This window comes from Ictalurus furcatus, chromosome 28 (assembly GCF_023375685.1).
Source record: "Ictalurus furcatus strain D&B chromosome 28, Billie_1.0, whole genome shotgun sequence".
Lineage (NCBI taxonomy): Eukaryota > Metazoa > Chordata > Actinopteri > Siluriformes > Ictaluridae > Ictalurus > Ictalurus furcatus.
The window spans coordinates 12,294,426-12,316,115 of NC_071282.1; the positions used below are offsets into that span (position 1 = coordinate 12,294,426).

The window sequence follows — 21,690 nt, forward strand, 5'->3', positions numbered from 1 at the left end:
CACAACAAGATCCTCGTTCAAATCTGCTTTGAGATTGTGGCAGGTTTAGTGTACTTACAGTTGTACACTCTTAGAAAAACGTCTCTCAGTAGTTGTTGGGGTGGTTAAAGGTGCTAACTTCTTAAAGACCTGCTATACGGAACCTTTTACGAAAAGGAAATCATGTGTTGTAGGGTTCTATACAGACCTCTTTTAAAACGCAGGGAACAGCAAGAGCACGATTGGAAATCATTTGTGGTTTTTGGCGCTAAGTGCATGTGAAATAGGTGGATGTTTGCCACAAGATGGCGCCAACGACTCATAATTTCACTATTGCTCAGCGACTCAAAACATTCAAAATGTATCCTCGAACCTAGTACGTAAAGTGTACACCTGAGCAATCATACCCATGTGTTGTTGAACATCCCATTCCAGATTTAGTCCCCCTTTGCTGTTATGATAACCTCCATTCTTCTGGGAAGGCTTTCCACTAGATTTTGGAACATGGCTGTGGGGATTTGTGCTCATTCAGCCACAAGAGCATTAGTGAGGTCGGGTACTGATGTTGGGCAAGAAGGCCCAGCAAGTAGTCGTATTTCTATATTAGGTCAGGGCCAAGCGAGTTCTTCCACTCCAACCTTGGCAAACCATGTCTTCATAGAGCTCACTTTGTGCACAGAGGCATTGTCATGCAGGAACTGGTTTCCTTAGCTCCTGTAATGAGAAACCTTAATGCTACAGCATACAAAGACAACTTTGTGGCAACAGTTTTGGGAAGGCTCGCTGTGATGGTCCACATACTTTTGGCCATACAGTGTACATGTTTTCCTTGTACAAAGTTTGAGTTTAGTTCACTTACCGTTTGACATTGCTTTCAACTCAATTTAAGGTTAAAGGTTAAGACTAAGTGTTGAGCTTTTTCATCCTGTCCCATTAAAGATATACAACACCATACTGGACCTATAAAAAGCAAAACACACACCATTTTTAAAAAACAATTAATTATATTGTTATCAAAGAATCAGAGAAATTATGAGGAAACTTGTTTTACTTAGCCATTATTAAGGTTGTGAGTCATTCCCAAAAAAGGAATGGATTCCCATTGGGATAGGTTAATTTAGTTGGTGTTAAATATTTAAATTATGAAAACTAAACTATAGTTGGCAGTTTATCATCATGAATGTTCAAGATTATCAAGATTATAAACATAAAGGCAATAGACAGATTGAGCCAGTGATTTTAAGTCCACCATACACAATGCAATCAAAAATGAAATTGCCTTACAGTGTGTTATTTTTTAAATTTTATTTCAATATATTAATTTATTGTTACTAGACTGTGTAGTTCATTGCTCGTTGATAGTTATTGTTAATGGTGATGTATGTAAGCTGATGTAAGTAAGGTGTTGGGCTACCACAAGTCGTCAGAACAGCTTTAAGTCTCTGGAACTGTATTGAAGGGATGACCATTCTTCCAAAAATATTCACTCAGTTAATGTTTTGATGATGGTGTTTGAGAGTGCTGTCAAACACCAAACTCCAAAGTGTTTCAAAGGTGTTGACTTGGATTGAGATCAAACCATTCAGTAAGCCCTCGAACCTTGTTTATATGGGGTTGCTGGCATCCTGGAAGAGACCACTCCCAACAGGATAGAACTGTTTCATCAAGGTGCTTCAGTCAGAATAACTTTGTAATTACTTACAGTGGCCCTTCCCACTATGGGACATGTAGGCCAAAATCATGCAATCAGCAAATGCCTCCCAAAACAATAACACAGCCACAGGGGTTTCATTCCATTTGTTTCATTCTTCTGTACCTAACTAAAAAATATTGAGCGGAACTGACTCTTGGAATCGACTCAGTCGATTCCCTACACTCGGAAGTGGAGTCGGTTCCAAAAACGTCTGGAATCGAACAATCCTGGCGGTTTAATTGTAGCTTTTCCATTAAGACAGTTCATTTAGAGAGCCAGTTTTGAAGCTCCACATCCACGTGCTGTGATTGGTCCAGAGAAACGTCTGTCTTCGAAAGCCCCGTCTTGCAGCCTGTGATTGGTTGGGGGAGTGTTTGTAGTAGACGAACGCCAGAAGAAATGTCAGTAGTTGTGGAGTGGAACAGCAGATCTCGCGCTGTACGACTTCTAAAGTAAAGGCGTTCGTTGTAGCGTGGTGACCTGACCGGGACTGGGCTTTCAACAAAACGGATTTACTGTTCCAACCTTTCACATGGGGAGCTAAAGTGTGCGCTGCATGCAGAATGTTAGTTTTTCCGGTGTTTCAGTTACTCTTGCTCGCGTGCACGGCTGGCTGGTCTCGTGCACTCCGCTCACACGGCAGAAGCGTCGCGAGGCACGCGCGTGCCGTGTCGGATAACCAGCTGGAGGTGTTTGCTACCACGGCCATCCCAAACCATTTACCTGAGGAGAAGTTCTCACTGCTGACCTCAGCGCAATTTCTCACAACTCCAGAGGACAGTGTGACCAACATGGTGACAAATACAGTCGCTCCTGTACCCAAAACAATGGCTCCAACGCTTCAAAACTCGACAAAGCTAAACATTTCACTACCAACTACTTTCACATCTACACCGAGTTACCCACAAAACATAACTACAACGGCTACGACGGATTTTACCACCACCACCACCACCACCACCACCACCACTACAACAACCACCACCACCATCACCACACTCGACTTTACCACCAAAAAAGGTAACTTTTACCTAAACTAAAGCTTTCAGTGGACATTGTATATTGAATGTAGGTATGAATTAAACTGGATAGCAGCTGCCACCCTTGAACCAGTCCTTGCCACCCCTTTAACCCCCCCCCCCCCCACCTCAAAACCCATCTCTGACAGGTCTATTACTCCTGTACACTTCATGCAGACTACAATCATATTTACCTCATCACTGCAGAGTTGTATTTGTGTTGAACAGAACCCTTTATTATTAGAAACTATACAGAATCCCATGAAGCCAATATACAATAATGTCAATATGTCATCTATGCATTTATACATTACTGTAAACGCACCCTTGTCCTATGTATTGAGTACCTCAAGTCTTAAAACCTGGCCTTGCCATGGTCAAGGGCATGTCCTGGAAATTGTATGCACGTCTCATTCAACAAAACAGACACACTGCGCAGGACACAAGGCACTGCTAAGAAATGGTTCTCCATTTTCGATTCCTGTTCTTTATGTTCACTGTTCTTTATGTTCACGTTCATGTCTGACGTGCTTAAATTGCTCTGCCATGTATTAACATGTCCCGGCGACAGGATGCGTTTCCACTGCGAAGGTGTGAGATCTCAGCCTGTTTTGTTGGTGTAGGAATAATTAATGACTAAAAGCGAAAGACCATACAAAGCTCTAAACTTCCTGTACCTTTTGTAATGAGACACACCTTTTTAATGTGCCCTGGCAGTGACCAGAAAATAATACAGAAATACATTAGGAGAACGTTTGTTATGAATGGCTGGAAAGTCTGTCCTGTGCAGATGTAGATCATGGAAACAGCTTGGAAACGGTCTTCTTTAACAGCTTTGTAATTATAAAGATGGCAAGTTGTAAAGAGGAACTGTTCAAGCTCTGTTCAGGGTTACCCGAAGTTCATCTAGGATCACTTTTCCACTGAAGACGATTGAAGATGGTGTCGGAGGGGGGGGGAAGCCAACAAGCTCCTGGTACTTATGAGTTATGGGGCTTGAACGTCGTTCACATTTACAGGTTCGTGTTAATCACCAATTTGGAAAGTCCTGGCACGCCATCCTTTTGTATTCGCATGTGTAGAGGAAATCACATTTAGACACGGCAGGTTTTTCAGGCTTGCTTCTTATTTTGCTAGCGACCTGTTACTCATCGTGTTTTTACACGTTTGCAGTTGACATTAGGTGTCACAAATATACAGGTTAAACCTGACTCGCAGTGCCTCCAGGAGTAAGGATTGTTCCCGATATTAAAACCAGATTAAAAATGGCCTTGTTTTAATAAAATTAGTTCATTAAAGTTCTATTTTAAACTAATGGACTTTGAGGTTTGGTTTGCTCCACTTAATGGTTTGCCTTGCACAAGCGTATAATGACTGATGTTAAAGCTCTCATTTAAAGTCACCCCAAGTTGAAGGCATGTTCAGAATTGCACTAAGGAATATATTTACATTGCATTTACATGTTTTCTTTCCCGAAAGACGCTTTTATTCAAATCCAAAGCGACAAACGAGGCAGAATGCAATCCAAGCATAAAAGGAGCCGACGGTACTGTACCAGTGACGAAAAACCGTACAGGAATAAAACACTCAACAGTGTACACGCCGAAAGGGTCAGAGTAAGTGCTGATGATCATGAGTGCAACATTTGCCATAAGCATTGAAGCGACACACACTACACAACTGCAAGGAGGCTTGGAAAAAAGGACATGGTAACAGTAATACCTAATAACTGGCAGGAGCACAGGGTACGTCTCAACCAGCTCCCTAGCTTCCTTGGTTGGGAATCAGTATATTGTGTACATGAGTTCGAGGACTGGTAAGGATCCTGGCTTGCTACACATCGGGACACTGATAACTCAATTTCAGGTGACATGATTACGTACTCTCGTTGTAAAACACCATCATAAAAATGTAAAAAATTTGTATGTCAGAAATTTGTTAGCTTAAATACACTCGTCTCTGTCATGGTACGTCAAGTAGGATCGTAGGCTAACTAGTAGGTTAAAAAAAATAAACAAACACTTAAAAGTCGTTGGACTCAATATGTAGTAATGTACGTATGTAGGATGTTAAATAAAGTTAAAACTTATTAACATAAGTAATCATTTGGGAGCTACAAAAACAAGCTATTTACATTTGTAGACGGAGTAGGCTGAGAGTTCAACCCCCTTTTTTTATCCCGAGCTTTGAGGCTTCAGAAAACATGAGGTCATTTCCAGTGAGCATCGATGCTCCTTGGTTTTTGCGGTGCATTGTGGGTTTTTTAGGGAGCGAACATTCCAGTGCACTGGAAGAGTTTTGCGATTGAGACAGCCCTTAAAATGGCCGACTCCCTGATCAGTGCCCTGACTACTGAACTCTGAGCCGATTGAGACGCACCCACAGATATACAAGTGTCCTTGAAATAGCAGTCTCTCGAATTCATAAATCTTATTGGTCAGAAAGTGTTAATGAATTTCCTGTAAAAGCTGCACTGACAGTAGAACAAGGCGAATCACGGGTTTATATTAATGCGCCCCAAATTGGTTTATTCCTTAAATAATTAACCAATATAGACTCATCAGAGGAACCATCCCCACTCTGTCTCATTTATCAGTCCGTTTAATCTGATGCTATAAAATAGGCTAATTAAAAAAGAAATACAAATACACATTATGGGATGTTACCTGAGGTAGTGCTTACTTGCACCAGCACTACTTTTGGCTGGGTTTTTTTTTCTTCATTTTGTAAAATCATTTATAGATAAACTAACCAGCTGTCATAGCTTATAGATTAATAATGGTTCAAAGATTTCCCAAGAGCAGTGTGTCCATCAGTTGATTTCTTCTATAATATTGCATATATGAGGCCCTTTTGATGTATGTTTTTATCTATTCAGTTTGGAACGATCTTACAAATGGTTCTTGTGGATGCTCCTCCTTCAAAGCGCCCAGTGTAGACATCATCATGTCAGGTTGGCTACCATCACAGTTGATGCATCATTTGGACTAGGTCGTGATAGACGTCCTCTACAGAGCCTTAACAGTGGGTAGCCAGGCCAGCAAACTGATTTGGCAGCAATTAGGGAGAGAGAGGCCAGTTGTGAGTATCTAGTACCTGGATGAGTTGTTGTATTGCTTAAGCCTCCCCGATCAGTCTTCAGATTCAAGAGCTCTAGTGGTCCATGTAGGTTGGCTTGCTGGCCATCAGTCATTACCGAGTTTCCTGGTCAACCTTGATGATCATGATGATGAGCTGACCTTGACGTTCCAGTCTTTGCCGATATCAAGGTCAGTTTATTATCATGATCATCAAGGTTGAACAGGAAACTCAAGGTAATGACTGATGGCCGGCGAGCCAAACATCCTGATCAGTATTTAATATCAAGAGCTGTAGTGGTCCATGAAGGCTGGCTAGCTGGCCATCAATCATTACTGAGTTTCCTGTTCAACCTTGATGATCATGATAATAAGCTGACCTTGATGTTCCAGTCTTTTCTGGGAACCTTATCAATCGGCATGAATTTGTCCTCTCGGACCAAAGTTACATTATGTAGAAATTTGTTGTGAGTTTCTGTAAGTAGTGTCTTTTCTCTGATAAGAGTTCTGTTCATGGGCCAAGCGAAACTGGAAACATTACCTTAAGTGAGCTGACTCACCACCTGCGAATGGGAAAAGCAAACATCATATCAAAGTGCTTTTGAAGCAATAAATGGATTCAGATGGAAGTGAATCAATGTACAGAGTTATTATTAGAGTTGCTTATGTTCTCCTCTCACTAGGGGAATGAAACATATAAGCATCAGTTTCTTTGCCCTAGATAGGATAACATGATACAATCCCTGACCTTAAGGCAAATGTAATACTTACTGTCCCAATGTTGGTGGTCATAGGTCGACATCTTTCAAGACGGGAACGTCTGTATTGCATCTATGGACTAATAATGATCATAACTCTGTCACGATCACATGGAGGTGCCTTTCAGGCTTCGACTTTTAGCAAAAGGCGAAATCAAGCTCAAAATAAAAATGAGCAGTTTTTATTAATTTTTTTATTTCTTTTTTTGGTAGCTTTTTTTTTTATTTTCAAAGAAAAATCCAAATTGAGCAATATCCATCCGTTATAACTTCCACCAAGTACGCTCTTATTGTGTCCTTTGGAAGCAAGGTCGGTGTTAATCTGTTTCTTCAGCAGGCAGTATAGCAGAGTCCCTGTGACAAACTGGAAATTGTCCTCTCCTCAACCTTCCCCGCTGTCTACTTTCCTCTATCACACTTCCCTCTTCAGTCTCATAGTCCAGCCGCTCTTTCCCGCCTTGATTGCTCCGATTTATAATGGATGAACCATTTAGAGCGCTTGTGACAAATGGGTCAATAAAGACAAAAGAGGAAGCCAGCTAGTCTCTGGTATTTGGAAAGACATTGCAGAAACAACTTCATGTTCAGGGATAGACAGAATGAGTTGAGCAGCAGTCAAGACTGAATCCAAGGAAATTGTGCCTGAGGAATGAGTCAGTTCACTCGAACAGGAAAGGATACAGAACACTAAAGAGGAATATGCTGATCTCATTTGAAGTTGAAATTGGAAAGTGGAAAAGACTACGTAGTCAAAGTACACAACTGTTTTGTTTTTTTCTGGGTATAGAAAGAGGACATGGAAAGATGTCTTTAGGTCCGTCCGTCTGTCCATATATTCATTCATCTTTACTAAATGCTTTAATCCACTCCGGGTTGGTGAAGTTTGATGTTGCTGTTTGTTGTTAATATCAAGAAAAAACATTTGCGTCTTTGTCTGTTCACACATCACATGAGTGTCCTCTGTGGCCCTGTTTAGATGTCATCATTTATTCAAAAAAGCCATATCATTCATTTTTATTTATTTATTTTTTGTATCTCGTCGTTATATCTTGGCCAAGCATGAGAATGATTTTTGCAATATGTGATTTCCTGTTTTATGGTTTTTCTGTAAAAGCTGCAGTACTGAACTTTTGCCTCTTTATCACCATCTTCGTTTGAAACATAAAACACAAAGTTACTTGCAGAGTTATTTTCTTACGTGGGTTGTGTTTCGGCACTGCTCCTCTACGCGGATGAATCTGGCGGTTTGAGGTATTCGTTTGAGTTGTATATTAGCTTAAAAACTTGACAGCGGAGGTGTCGGGAGACACTTTTGAGCACTGATATTTCATGTACTTGCTCAATAACTGATTTTTGTTCATTTTTAACAACAAAAAAAGTTCAATACTGCAGTTCAGGTCAATTTGATAAAATTTGCATGAAAAGCCGGGTGGAAAAACTATACTGAGAAGAAATTATTGTTGAACCTACACTACCGTTCACAAGTTTGGAGAAGCTCGACTGAAATGTTTCTCGTGATCTTAAAAACCTTTTGATCTGAAGGTGTATGATTAAATGTTTGATATCGGTGTTGTAGACAAAAATATAATTGTGCAAACATTCATTTATTTCATTAGAAAATAAATGAAATTTTTTTTTTTTTTTTTAAATGGTTGACTTGGAGCGAAATATTCCGAAAAGCAGTCAGTAAGTGTCCAGCGTGGGTGTGAACTCCTTTAATACTGTTTAAAGAGCATCTCAGGGAAATTCCTCAAGAAATGGTGTCTACTTTGAAGATGCTAAAATATTAAATTATTTAGATTTATTTTGGAATTTTTATCACATCATCATTCCCATAGTCCCATTTGTGTTATTTCAGAGTTTTGATGACTTTATTATTATTATTATTATTATTATTATTATTATTATTATTATTATTTATAATTTTTAAAATGTTGGGGGAAAAATAAAAATAAAGAACATGTGTGTCTAAACTTTTGTCTCGTTTGTCTAAATGTGTGTCTTGTTCTATGTCTATTCCTTTCATTTCCTCTGAGATTCTCTTTTCTAAAGGGAAATGTAAGCACCCTAGAACAAAAGAAAACATAATTTGGTACCATAACTGTATGATTATTGTACAGCTGTTATTTAGATTTGTTGTAAGTTTATAATTCTGTTGTTTTCTTACAAATTATTATTTCAGCTTTACATCCCGCACACACATTTTAGCGTTTGCGATTTAAGTTCATTGTCTGTGTGAACAGAAAATGGCTGCATGCCACAAACTCCTTTAGAGAAAGTCAGCAATTCTCCACAACTCTCAATTTAAGTTGACATTTTCAGCTGCTTAGCTACTCATCTGCTGAAGACGGGCTAGAAGAACCTTCCCTTCTCCAACATTGGCTTGGAAAAGGGCAGCGATGCCCAGAGACAAGACAAGTGTGGATAAAAACTGCATGTAGCTGACAGCCCTATCCTGACTGGATAGATTTTACTTGGAGAGGTAATTGTAATTGTTGCTAGAGTATCTCTGTGATTGTAGTCCCATCAGCATCATGGACTGTGCGCTCACAGATCTGGAGAGATTATGGCATATTTTTCCCTTCTATAAAAGAACATGTAGAAATAACCAAAGGTTAGAAATAAACCCAAATTGGCATGTTGGTAAAGATTCCATTATATTCTGTGGGGAAAAATATTTGTGCTTTTTCTTCAGTATAAAGCACTCCAGGAAGCACTCTTGCCTCCTACTGAACGCAAAACCTAACCAGGTTTTGGCCAGATTAAAAATGCAAAACAGTAAAATATCAACCATGCTAAAAAAGGATTTATCAGAGAAGTGATGCTTTGGGGATTTTAGGCAGTTTATTGAGTTCCTAGCCTAAGTAAAGTTCCTAGGCATATGGTCATGTGACCTACTAATGATAAAATGCAACATCACACTACAACTAGTGGTTATACTATAATACTATGTATTATATAATATACTATAATAAAGTATGCATGGTATTTTTAATGTGACAACCATGCATGCGTACATTATGAAGACACACCCATCTCCGATTTATACGGAAATGGCTCATCCCATATGAATCGATAATAATTACAAAAGACCTTCTCCTGCAATATTACATAACAGACGTATGTCCGGAAATCTCATCTGAATAGTACTAAAGATGCATTTGCTACATGAGTATAATGTTGTAGTGTAATGTGTATCTGTTCACCTGTATTTCTGCACACGATCTGTCCGTATAGAAACACAGCGCTGTAAGATGATTTGTGGCTTCGTTTATAACTACTGCACCAAATTGAGTCTGTACAGTAACTCTACTGGGTATCTTGTGCATCGTTCTCTCACGGAGAAAGAAAGTCTCAAATTCTGAACACAGCAGGAGCTACGGTGTGAAATAGTAGTTTAAATGCAGCAACACTGCTTTCTCTTGCTTCAGCAGTTTAGGGAATTTGTTTTGAGGCAATCTGAGCTGCTTCCATATATAGCGCATAGGGCACATTGCTAGGGTGAAAGCAAGTAAAAATGAGCCTAAATTGCAGAACGCTTTAAGCATTAATCATATGTGTGTGTTTCTGTCTGCCAAAACATTGCAACGTATCTGACAGCAAGTCCAGTTGGTATATTATTATCATTCATTGGGGGGGAGGGACTTTCACCTCAAGATTTTCCGTAATTCTTTCCCCTCATTTTTCTTTTTTTAAACAGTCATCCATATTTACTGTGCTCTCCTACACCATTACCCCCATGAAAATAATTAATGGGCTCTTTCTTTGTGCAATCAAGCAAAAAGCTCAATGTTATTTGTTTTTTTTTAAATTGTAAATGATCATTTCTCTGGTGGCACTGTGGCACAGCGGGGAGCGCTGATGCCTCATGGCTACAGGATCCAATCCTGAGCTCAGGTTACTGTCTGTTTGGAGTTTTCTTTCAGGTTCTCTGGTTTCCTCCCACCTCCAGAAGATTATAGATTAAGATTATACCCCCCCTCCCCCCACCAATGGCACTGTACTGTATGTGTGCATGGTGTCGTGCAATGCGCTGGCATCCCATCCAGGGTGTGTTCCTGCATCACGCCCAGCGTTCCTGTGATAAACTCCCGATCCAACATGGCCGTGACCAGGATGAAGCAGTATACTCAAGATGAATAAATGAACGGATGATAATTATGATAATAATGAACGTTTTACTCTAAATGAACTAGATGGCATGATATTGCAGAATTAGTGCATCCGTTTGTGCATTACACAGGCATATCCTTTTAATAAATATTACACAGTGGGACCATTACAGACCTGCCAACACTAAACAACATGATGAAAATAATTGAAAAAGACTTAGTAGAGCATTTGGATATGGATTAATACAACCGTGCTTAATTGTTTTTCTGGGCGTCATGCCTGTATGCTGTGGCTGTACGAGTTGAAGAGTGGAACCCCATGCATTTATTTAGAGATTTTATTTTTTCCCACTCACAATAGGCTATTTTGTTAACTGACTGATATCTTGCTTTTTTTTCGGTTGTGCCTGAATATGAATCCAGCCTATTAGAGTCCAATTTAATAATGCCCAGATGTTTGAGGCGCACGAATGCTCTCCTCCTGCCTCCGTTTCCCTCTGTGCTCATTACCCAGCTCTCAGGTGGGAATCTAGACTGGTGAGGTAAACGGGAAAGCAGAAATGAGATGAACTGATCAGCGAGACAAAAATAGACCCTCACGTATAATAATGGCTCTGACGCCAGACATTGCAGTCTATTTCAGTGCTAGTTTTAGGGCAATGAATATCTGATGTGGAGTCTATCAGGTGTGGAAAACAGAATTTCTATCATCTCGTGCGTATATTAAGAATATGGAGCTAGCATGCATCAGTGAGTATTTAGCCCATATGCTATGCAAACATCAGATGGGCGCTTGTGCCTGATGGGGTATAGAGTATCATCTGCCATATGGAATTGTTCTGGTTTATTTAGTTTTTGTTTTTTTTCCTGGAAAGCCAGTGGCAATGCAGAGTGACAGGATGCCACATAGCCCGAGAGAATCACACACTGCCACTGTATTATCAGCCTGTAACATACTTATGTAACAACGTCAAAGCCACTAAAGCTGACCCTGGGCTTTTGTCCTAGTGTGAACACTATCCTGAGGATCAGAATCCACAAATCCTACAATACACATTATAGTTTTGTTCAGTAATGTAATAGACCGTGTAAAAATGGTATGCAGATTAATGAAGAAAAAAGAATCCTCCATCCTGAAAAACGTGTTTATATTCAAACATTTGTGATGTGTGTATGTAGTGTTGATGGTGCTGATTTGTTGGTTGGTGCTGTATTTTCATTATTCCCGTTAGAAGTTAGTTGGCACTTGTATCATTGCTGGTGCAGCTTTAAAAGGAGAGGTTTTGTTGTTATCTCCTAAAAATAAAAGAGCAAGAGCTTCTTGGCGTTTTCCAGTGATCTTCAATGTCATTAATGAGAAACCATGAAAACGTTGGACTTCCAGAATGCAAAGCAGCTATACGACGACACATGTTGTGACACATGAGTTACGTCTGAGACTTGATTGAGCTAGTTAATGATCCAAGAGATGACCAGTACGATAGCGTTGATGAAAGTTGAACGTGAAAATTGAGCAAATTGTTGCTGAAATAAGTTTAAGCCAAAAGTCCACTCCGAATTGAATCCTAAGAGAAATCTTTTTGCACAATTTAAGAGCACATATTGTGTATAAATATTGATATGGAAGGCACTCGGGATGCATTTTTCCTTTAAAGTAAATGTAAATTTTTTTTTCTCAATTACAGGTCTGCATCGTTATTAGGGTGGGTTGTGAAAGTACACAATCTAGGACACAGTGCATTGCAATTGAGGACATGTCTGGAAGGTGTCTGATGCAAGAAGTATCAATTAGTGGGAGCTAGACTTGTGCATATAGGTTTTATTTTCACTGCTTGTGATTTACCATTTTAAAAATCGTGATAAACTATTTAATCACCCAGCACTGAATAAACTGCTTAAAAAGACAGGGAAACAAGCATTTCTATTATTTCAGGGTTAAGCAGAGTAGGGAAGGGTGTAATAATACTATCGTCTGTGCAGTCGGGAACTGCTTGCTGGCAGTGGCAGTATGAAAACTCGGCTAATGCGTGGTAAACAGTAAAACGTTTTTAAAAATAAATCAATTGTTTAATCTCTACATGGCCAAAGATTTCACTGTTCATCTTCTGCTCGAAGTGTTTGCTTCAGCTTTTATATTTAGAAGGTGTGTTTATGTCAGATGTCACTATTCAGAGGTCTTCACTATCCGTCTCTCTTGACTTTGCAGGCAGTAGGAAAATGTGCAGATGTTGACTGCCATTGGCTTCGCTCCACATGTGTACGGCTCTGGCAGGGCTTTCATCAATCTGAGCAAGTGTCGAACTCCCCTCTGTGTGTAATCTGACAGCACTGAGCACTCCTGCAGTGAGGCAGGTGACAAGTGTTAGATGATACAGAATCTCTAGCAGTGGATGTCTCCAACTGCTTTATTTGTAGCGGTCACTAATTTTGTGCTGCAATTTTGTGCAAGACCATTGAAATGTCTCATCAGTAGAGCTCATCTGTGCACTTCAATTGCTCATTTTAGAGCCATAATCATTTGGTAAACAGCCACAAACTATAGTCTCGCAGGTGTAGACCGGCTCTAAATATGGACCGTGATGTTTACTCAGTGCCTCGTTTCTGCTCCTGTGCCAGATGCCCGGTCAGTTGGAGGCTTCGATGTCTTCGTTTCCTCAGTTAACTGTGTGGATCAGTAACAGATACTCACCAAGGGACTTGCATTCAGGTGAACGCTGTACATCATTTCCTACTCTGCTCTCCTGAGTCCTTGGAGGCTTCCATTTTCTCTGCTGACTCTGTTAATTAGGTTTCACTGAAAAATGGCAGAAAACAGGAAAATGAGGATAAGATGATGCCCAGTGCATTTACATGGCACTGAAGGGGAACTAGTTAGTTAGGTTACAAGTCGAATCAGATTCAGAGCTGCCTAAATTCATGGGGTTGCATGAAGATTTGATCATGTTACAAATTTCACTGCAAACCTTTTGATATTTGTAAATGTTACCCCAGATTTCACCCTTAGCAATTCAAGTCCAGGTTACTAATTCAGTGTTTGTGAAACTTGTTCAGCACCTTAAGTTTACATACATACAAGTTTACATTTTTTTAAAAACCTTATTTTGTCCCAATTTGGTTATTTGCCAATTCCCGCCCACCAGCCAGCTCCCCCCTATCAGACCAACCAGAGAGGGTGAAGGCTAACGTGCTTCCTCTGAAACACATGAATGCAGTCAACTTTTCAAACTGCTGCTACATCACAGGGCAGTGTAACACACTCTGAGGAAATCGCTATCTACCCTCTTCCACATTCATGAGCTCATAGACACCCATGATTGGCTAGCATTGCTCTAATTAGCAAAAGAAAGATTAACGTCATTCCTTCTACCATCAGGATACAGACTCGCAGTGTCCTGATTATAGAGTGAATGCTTTTCTGTTGTGCCACTCACAAGAGAACATCTCATCCAGAAAGTCTTTAAGCATGAATCTTTTAATCTTTATTTTAAATTTTTGCTGTATGAATTTTCCTCACCTCTGAGTTTATTACCTGATTAAATGTATATATATATATATATATATATATATATATATATATATATATATATATATATATATATATATATATATAAAATATATAATATATAAAATTTATTTATTTTTCTAAACTAAATTGTCATAGCCTGAGTTTTGAGGAGTTGAATTTGGAATGACATTTAAAAACATATGGCAACTTATGGAGAGTAGGTGAGGGTTTAATAACATTATCGTCCGTGCAGTCGGGAACTGCTTGCTGGCAGTGGCAATTACAAAAACCCAGCTAATGTGTAGTAAACGGTAAACTATTTTAAAATCAATTGCCTAATCTCTACATGACCAAAGATTTCACTGTTCATTTTTCTGCTCAAAGTGTTTGCTTCAGTTTTTATATTTAGTAGGGCTGCAACAACTAATTGATAATAATCGATAATTAAAATAATCGACAACGAATTTCATTATGGGTTAGTCATGTCTGTGATGTCACTGTGGATACCCCGCCGCCCCCGCGTCAGTAACATCACTTCACAATAACGAGCAACACATTTCTATGAATAAAACACACGTGAGAAACAGCGGAGGTCACAGAGTGAGCTGCTGCGGGAAAAGTGCACGATCCGGGTCGTCCAAAACATGAGTGTCTTATATTATGCGCTTCACACAAACTCGTAAGTGTATTAACGTGGCTTGTTGTGTCAGATGCTGCGGCAGATGCGTATGCCGTTTAATGTGTTCTAGACATGTTTTCTTCATCACAGAAATGACATTTTACGTTTATATCCTTATCCATTAATGTTAGAAATTCATGCCAGTATTTCCATTTTACATATAGGCTCGTCCTGACAGCGAGCGAGTCTCCGTTACACTTCACTGAATTCATCAATCTAACAGAAATGAAGCGGAATAATTATGACTAAAATATTCATTTTTGATCAAATATGTAGTTTGATGCTATATTTAGAAACAAAAGTAATTGTGTTTGAGTGCAGTAACTGTAATGGGGCTATAACATGTCATTGTATAGAAATGTAAGAAGTGTCACATTTACAGAATAAATGAACATGGTGTTGTGTTCAGATGCGTGAATGTGTGTGTTACTGCAGAACATTCAGCCTCTTACCAGTTGACACTTAGTTTGTGCTTTTGTTTTACTTTTTTAGCATTTTTAATATAGTGATCTAACTTCTGCTTTAAAGCTTGTGGACAATCCGTTGTTTTTTTTTTTTTTTTTTTTTTTTTGTTTATTTGTTTTTTTCAAAATATAATGTTGATATTTTTAAAAAATCCTTTGCACAATGTATAGAATAATCCACATAGATACATTTAATACCTTTTTCATAGCCTTCAACTTGGACAACTTTTGAAGGACAACATCAGGCAGAATGTGAAATAATGTTGTTTTTTTTTTTCTTCTCTCATAAAAAAACACAAAAAAGAAAAATTGACCTTTTAAATCCAACTAATCGATTAACCGAATAAATAATCGACTATCAAAATAATCATTTGTTGCCGCCCTAATGTTCAGTAGGTGTGTTTATGTAGAATGTCTCTTCATTAGTCTTCACTATCTGTCTCTCTTTGCAGGCAGTAGGAAAATGAATTTTTACAAGATGAATTTTGCAGTTTAGTATTAATATTGATATTTTTGATGAAAATTTTAAATTCTGATGAATTCTGCCTCAGGCTCTGGCAAATCTGATTTTGAAAGCTGTGGCGATTAACACTGCCATCGAAGTGTCCAGGATTTAGTTACACTTCAATTTATTCCTTAAATTCATTAAGCATCATGAACTAAATCTGATTTATAAAGTCATTCTAATCTGTTAAAATGTGTCCAAAATCAGAATGGGGGAAAAAAAATAAAATGGATAAAAAATCCACGTCCCTCCAGTTGAACCTGGCGGATGGTATTATTACAGTGTGATGGTGCGCGTCTCTCCGCTTTCCCATTGTGTAATCTTATCTTTAGCAAGGTCACCTCCCGTCCACAAACATATCGGCCCCTCAGTCTTCCAGTGGGAACCGTACTAGCTGTGAGCTGTTTCTAAATATATCCCTGCTCTCCATTTCTCTCTCTCCATCAAAGATTCGGAGCATATAGTATAAATTACTTCAGTGACGGTTTACTGTAAAAGAGCGTCGCAGTACAGCCACAGTAAGTGTCAGCCGCTTGATTTGTGAGTTGTGCAATAAAACCAGCAGGCATTCACAGTTTTATAATGACGAATTATGCGGCAAAATCAGCAGCAGGCTCTCATCTCTGGAGGACCGCTTCACTCGCGTGCTTTACTTTCTGACCTCCCAGCCAAGCACAACAATCCGGCGTAGGCAGTTTCCGAAAACCTTTCCAACACCGTTATGCCTGCCAGTGGCTTTCTTTCAGCATGTGCGCACCGAGTCCCTTCTTAGCCCATGACTGCCCACAGTAGCCTCCTCCAGGAGATACCACCTGCCTCATCTTTGGAGGAAAAAGGAACGTGCGGCAGCAGTTTTTTTTTTTTTTTCCCTCATGATCACACGGTTCACAGCCAATATAGTGCAACACTAACTGCATTTGAGAGGAGGAGAAAAGAGAAGCAAACTAGCAAGACACCCGTCAGAGCATTTCTATACAGTGTTTAATATACTGTACTATATTAGGGGTAGTACACAATAACACTATCTACAGTACATATATCTGTTTAGTGAATCTGACTGCGTACATGTTCTCACCCTCATGAAAGGAAAAGCTTCCTTTTAGTCCTGCAGGATCCTAGTCCCAATCCACACCTCTAATCTCAACCCTGTGGACCTGGCAAGCTATTATCTGTTCATTCTGCACAATATTTTCATATTCGGTTACCACCCTGTACTATACAGTACATTATTACTGTACGAGCATTATGAGCATCACGCAGTGTTTCAGTAGTGATGATTAAATATGCCGTCTTAAATTTGTGACCCCAGCAGAAATGCTGCTGAGCAAATCATTTAAAAAAATTAAAATGTTTACATTACAGCCAGTATAAGACCTCCCCCAGTGACATTACGACACTTGGAGCATAATGTGCTACGGATAAACCACAGTGACACACCAGAAGCTGTATATTGGATGTATATTAGACCATGCTGTAATAGTTAAATACACCCAGAAGATCCTCATCTCCTCCAGCCTACAGTGCATGTCTTTGGACTGGGGGAGGAGACCGGAGTACCCAGAGTAAACCCCTTAAGCACAGGGAAATCATGCAAACTCTGTGCAAACAGGGTGGAGGCAGGAATCTAACCCCTAACACCAGAGGTGCGAGGGAAACGCCACCATGCCCCCATGCGGTAAAAAAAAAGAAAAAGAAACACCAAAAACATATACAACAGTGCATTTTTAGTATTTCTCACTGTGATTGGTGAAAAGGGGCGGGGCTTGCAGAATGTCACTTAATGACTGAGAATTCCAAACACCTGCCAATCATCAATCATTCCAGATTTACATGTCATTTGTTTTTGTTTTTTTTTTGGTGGGGGGGGGGGTTAATTAATATTGGGGGCTTAGTTAATATTGTAGAGTTAATCTACAACTGTCAGTCATTCCAGATGAATATATTGTTTGTTAATACATTGAGCCCATCTGCTCTTTTTATTGAGGGGAGGAAAACAATCAAACCAGTGTATTCTGCTGATAAAACATGGAGCTCCTGTGCAAAATGTGTAAAGGTTGGCAAACTTAAATAGTCAAATTTATCATTTAAATCCCTCATCAGAACAGGGAATAATCCCTAGATTAATCAATTGTAAAAATTAGTCAGAAAGCGAGAACTGTTTGTCCACAGTTTGGGCCACTGATAACAACTCGATATGCTTGAACCTAATTATTACAGTGTGTGAGTTCAGAATTCTGAGCACACAGTTAGGAACAATATGTTACTCTTCATGTTTTTTAATGAGTACAATTCTGCTTTCCACTCCATGTCAACGTGCCTTAGGAGATGTAGAACCCTGGCCGGCAACAAAATGCCCCACCAACAGAGAATAGTCATTAACATTTGATGACATTCTTAGCTCTTCTCTTTGCTTGACAGAATATTTCTTTCCTACATTAGCGCAGAGGTTTACTTTAACAGATGAGGTGTGGTGCCCCGCTGCTTGTCCATCCAGCCGCTGTGCACCATGTAGATGAGACTGTCTGCAGGAAGTCACATGAGATGGACAACCAAGTGAAAGGGCAAGAAATCCTCCCAGTGTTACGTTAATGCATTCAGAGTTTCCACTACCATTTCTTTCAGCGCAGTATGTGGTTTCTATAAGTTTTCTGGAAATCCCCCTTGTGCCCTTGTGTTTCTGCAAGTGTATCTTAAGTTTAAAAAAAGGTCAGTAATTTATATTTCACACTTTTCCAATGCATCTTCCTGTAATTAAAATGTTTTTTACACTTACTGGCCACTCTATTCAGTGTTTCCTACAGGTTGAGAATTTACTCGCGGTGGTGGTTGTTGGTGCGGCGTGACACGGTGCGGGTTCAGTAATAAACCAGTCAAGCAAAGGTTTATGAATAAACTATTTATTGCAAACGAATAACGACTCAAAATAAATAATTATCTATATGTCAACATGAACTATTAAGAAATAAATAACTACATATTAAAATAATACATAAAATAATCCAAAATACAGACTTATTTTTGATGAACATGTCAAAATAAAGAACTGTTTACATTATGGAATACATTTTAAAATGTGCCTACTTGCACAGTCGGCATTGCTTGCTGGAACATTTCATTTGTCTTGGCTTGGAAAAAAACTTTTCCAACACCTGTCTGTAGGGGTATGCTTCAGGGGCTGGTCCATCTTCATTTGATAACGTTAAAAGTAAAGCCAGGCTTGTTGTCGGCTTCCCGACTCATTTTGTAAATGATAAGAGAGCGAGCTGACAGCACGGAGCAGGCGAGCTAGACGAGCGGTGGTCACGCGAGCTAGACGAGCGGTGGTAGAGAGAGAGAGCCGGTGAACGGGAGCGATAAAACATTATTATGTGATCGGTAACCCTGCGGGAATGTGCCGCAATGCCCGATTTGGTGTGAATATGGCCCACAGGTCCGCTGGTTTGGGTTCGTTATGAACTGATAATTGCGTGTCTCGATGATTTGAAAATAAAAATCGGAATTCGGATTTTATCTACCTGGGCAGGCCGCCCAAGTAGAGCCGATGTATGGGAAACGCTGCTATTGTACACCTGCTCATTCATACCTACATATCAGCCAATCATGTGGCAGCAGCCGAATGCATAGCATCATGCACCTACAAGTCAAGAGCTTCAGTTAATATTATATTATTACATTATAATGAGTTCAAATTCGATTTCAAAAATGGCTGATCATCTTGAGTTTTCATGCACAACCGTCTCTAGAGGTTCAGCGATGTTACACAACAGTCAGCGATGTTCAGTCTGGGTGAGCCTGTGCCCGCTTTAGCCGCGCGTTCCGGTTCTTGTCTGACAAGAGTGGAACCTGATGAGGTCTTCTGCTGTTGTAGCCCATCCACCTTGTTGAGGTGCTTTTTTGCTCACCGTGGTAGTAAAGATTGGTTAGTAGACTTTGTCAGCTTGAACTAGTCTGGCCATGCTCTCTCTCCAAACTGCTGCTCACAGGATGTTTTTTTGAGGGGGGGTTTTTCACACCAACTTTACAGACTGTTGTGCACGAACAGTCTCTGAAACACTCTCACCAGCCCATCTGGCACCATCAACCATGCTCTCTCAAAGTCACTGAGATCCCGTTCCGCCTCCGGATTTTGACAGAATTTATGATTCTGTATCACTGTCACTCAGGTGTTTGTCAGCGTTCAGTCCCTACAATACCCAGCATGAATCCTCGCTGCTATTACTTGTCGACTTGTGAGTAAGAATGACTTGCTAGTCACAGGGGGAAAACAACACACAATGATCTCATTCCATTTGTTTTCTTTATCGTGTACAAGATGAATAATCCCTGCAGAGTGATCAGTATGAATGGCAAAAACCAAAAGTGGGGTTATTTAAAGGCTATATATATAGTGGCTATAGGAAACACGAAGGACTTTAGTGCTGCAGGACTGAGGACTGTGAGAGATGACTTACAGAATTATAGCCATATTCAACACAAAATATTCCAAAGAAAGCTTTCATACACATTCAGCACAAAAGAGATAGCAGGGACCGGTTTCATCGAGAATGGGCCTTGAGACCGTATCCACCGCTTACCAGCTTTAGTTTTTAGTTCGTCACCTATATACGTAATGTAATATATTATCATTTTAAAAATGTACCCTTGTACAATTTGTTCTTTAGCTATTCAGCTTAGTTCATTTTGGGAAAAATATTATTACGCACTATTCTGTTCGTTTCTGATCGTAGTGAGGTCTTCCATCCAGCTCTTTAATGCAAATTCTGAAAAATCGAATAAAATAAAATAAAAACTCTGACTGAATGACAGCCTGAAAATTGAAAAACTGTCTACATATTGCAGAAAAGGATCTTGCGCTTTGGCTGAGGTGGAAAAGTTGGTCTTTTAATAAGGACGAGGTGCGACACGGTGAAGGAAGCAGGGTTTTCAAATAACTGATGCAGAATCAGAATCATTTTATTTGCCATATACATTTGTGTATTAGGAATTATTCTTGGCATTCGTTCGTAACGCAACACATTCACCACACATCTCGGACAACACAATTACCATCCTGATGTACAAGGAAATGGTAGGCTCAGTTGTAATTTACATTAAAGTTGAGGGAGAAATGTCATAAGTCACATTTCAGCTTTATATGAAGGTCAAAGTTAAACACGACCAAAGTTTTTCTTAATAATGAAAGCAACGTCAAACGTCCCTGTGACCCAGAGTGGGCTAAATCAGACCCTGAAGAGAAACGAATGCATGCGTGAACGGACGTCAAATGTCAGATCTGTGAACTCACTGCTGTTTTGGTGCTGATTTCTTCCTGTACTCTGGTGAGAAACAGCTGTGCATTTTGGCCACTTGCTCTTAATCAATTTTCAGTCATTATCAGGTCTGATAACGTCTGAACAGAAACCCGGCTAGAGTCAGATAGCAGAAACACTTAATGGTTGGAGTCTTTCAAAATTGCCTTCCACCTCTAAGATGTGTCAATAAAGGTTGGGGTTTTTTTTTTTGTTTGGTTTTTTTTTTTAAAGCATTCTCACACTTCTGTAGGTTTCAGTGTGACTGCTGAGAGAGGCGAGGCGGCATGTTTACAACAAATATATCGATAGTTACTGTTTTGATTTTGGCCCACGTATGCTTTCTTTTACTAATCTTTCACTTTTCTCTGTTTTGTGGTTTTTGCGTTCTAAAGATTTTTTCATACAGTAGGACAAAAAAGGTTTAAAAAAAAAAAAAAGTTGCATGTGATTTTGTTTGGTTGACAATTTATACAACGTATGATTCAGACAACGCTGTCCTCTCTCTCTCTCTCTCTCACTCTCACTTTCTCTTTTCCTCTGTCTTTCTATCTCTCTGTTTCTGTCCTATTCAATCTTTCACTTTACCTCCATCTCTCTGTCTCTGTCTT

At 39.5% G+C, this 21,690-nt stretch overlaps 1 protein-coding gene across 1 annotated transcript in view; it reads left to right on the top strand.

The window, feature by feature from the left end:
- The first annotated feature begins 2,454 nt into the window (after positions 1-2,454).
- si:dkey-220k22.1 (multiple epidermal growth factor-like domains protein 9) overlaps positions 2,455-21,690 on the top strand; it is a 103,993-nt gene continuing 84,757 nt past the window's right edge. Inside the window, exon 1 of the mRNA XM_053617640.1 lies at positions 2,455-2,692. Coding sequence (XP_053473615.1) covers positions 2,464-2,692 — 229 coding nt within the window. The 5' untranslated portion in view covers positions 2,455-2,463. The remainder of the gene's footprint in view (positions 2,693-21,690) is intronic.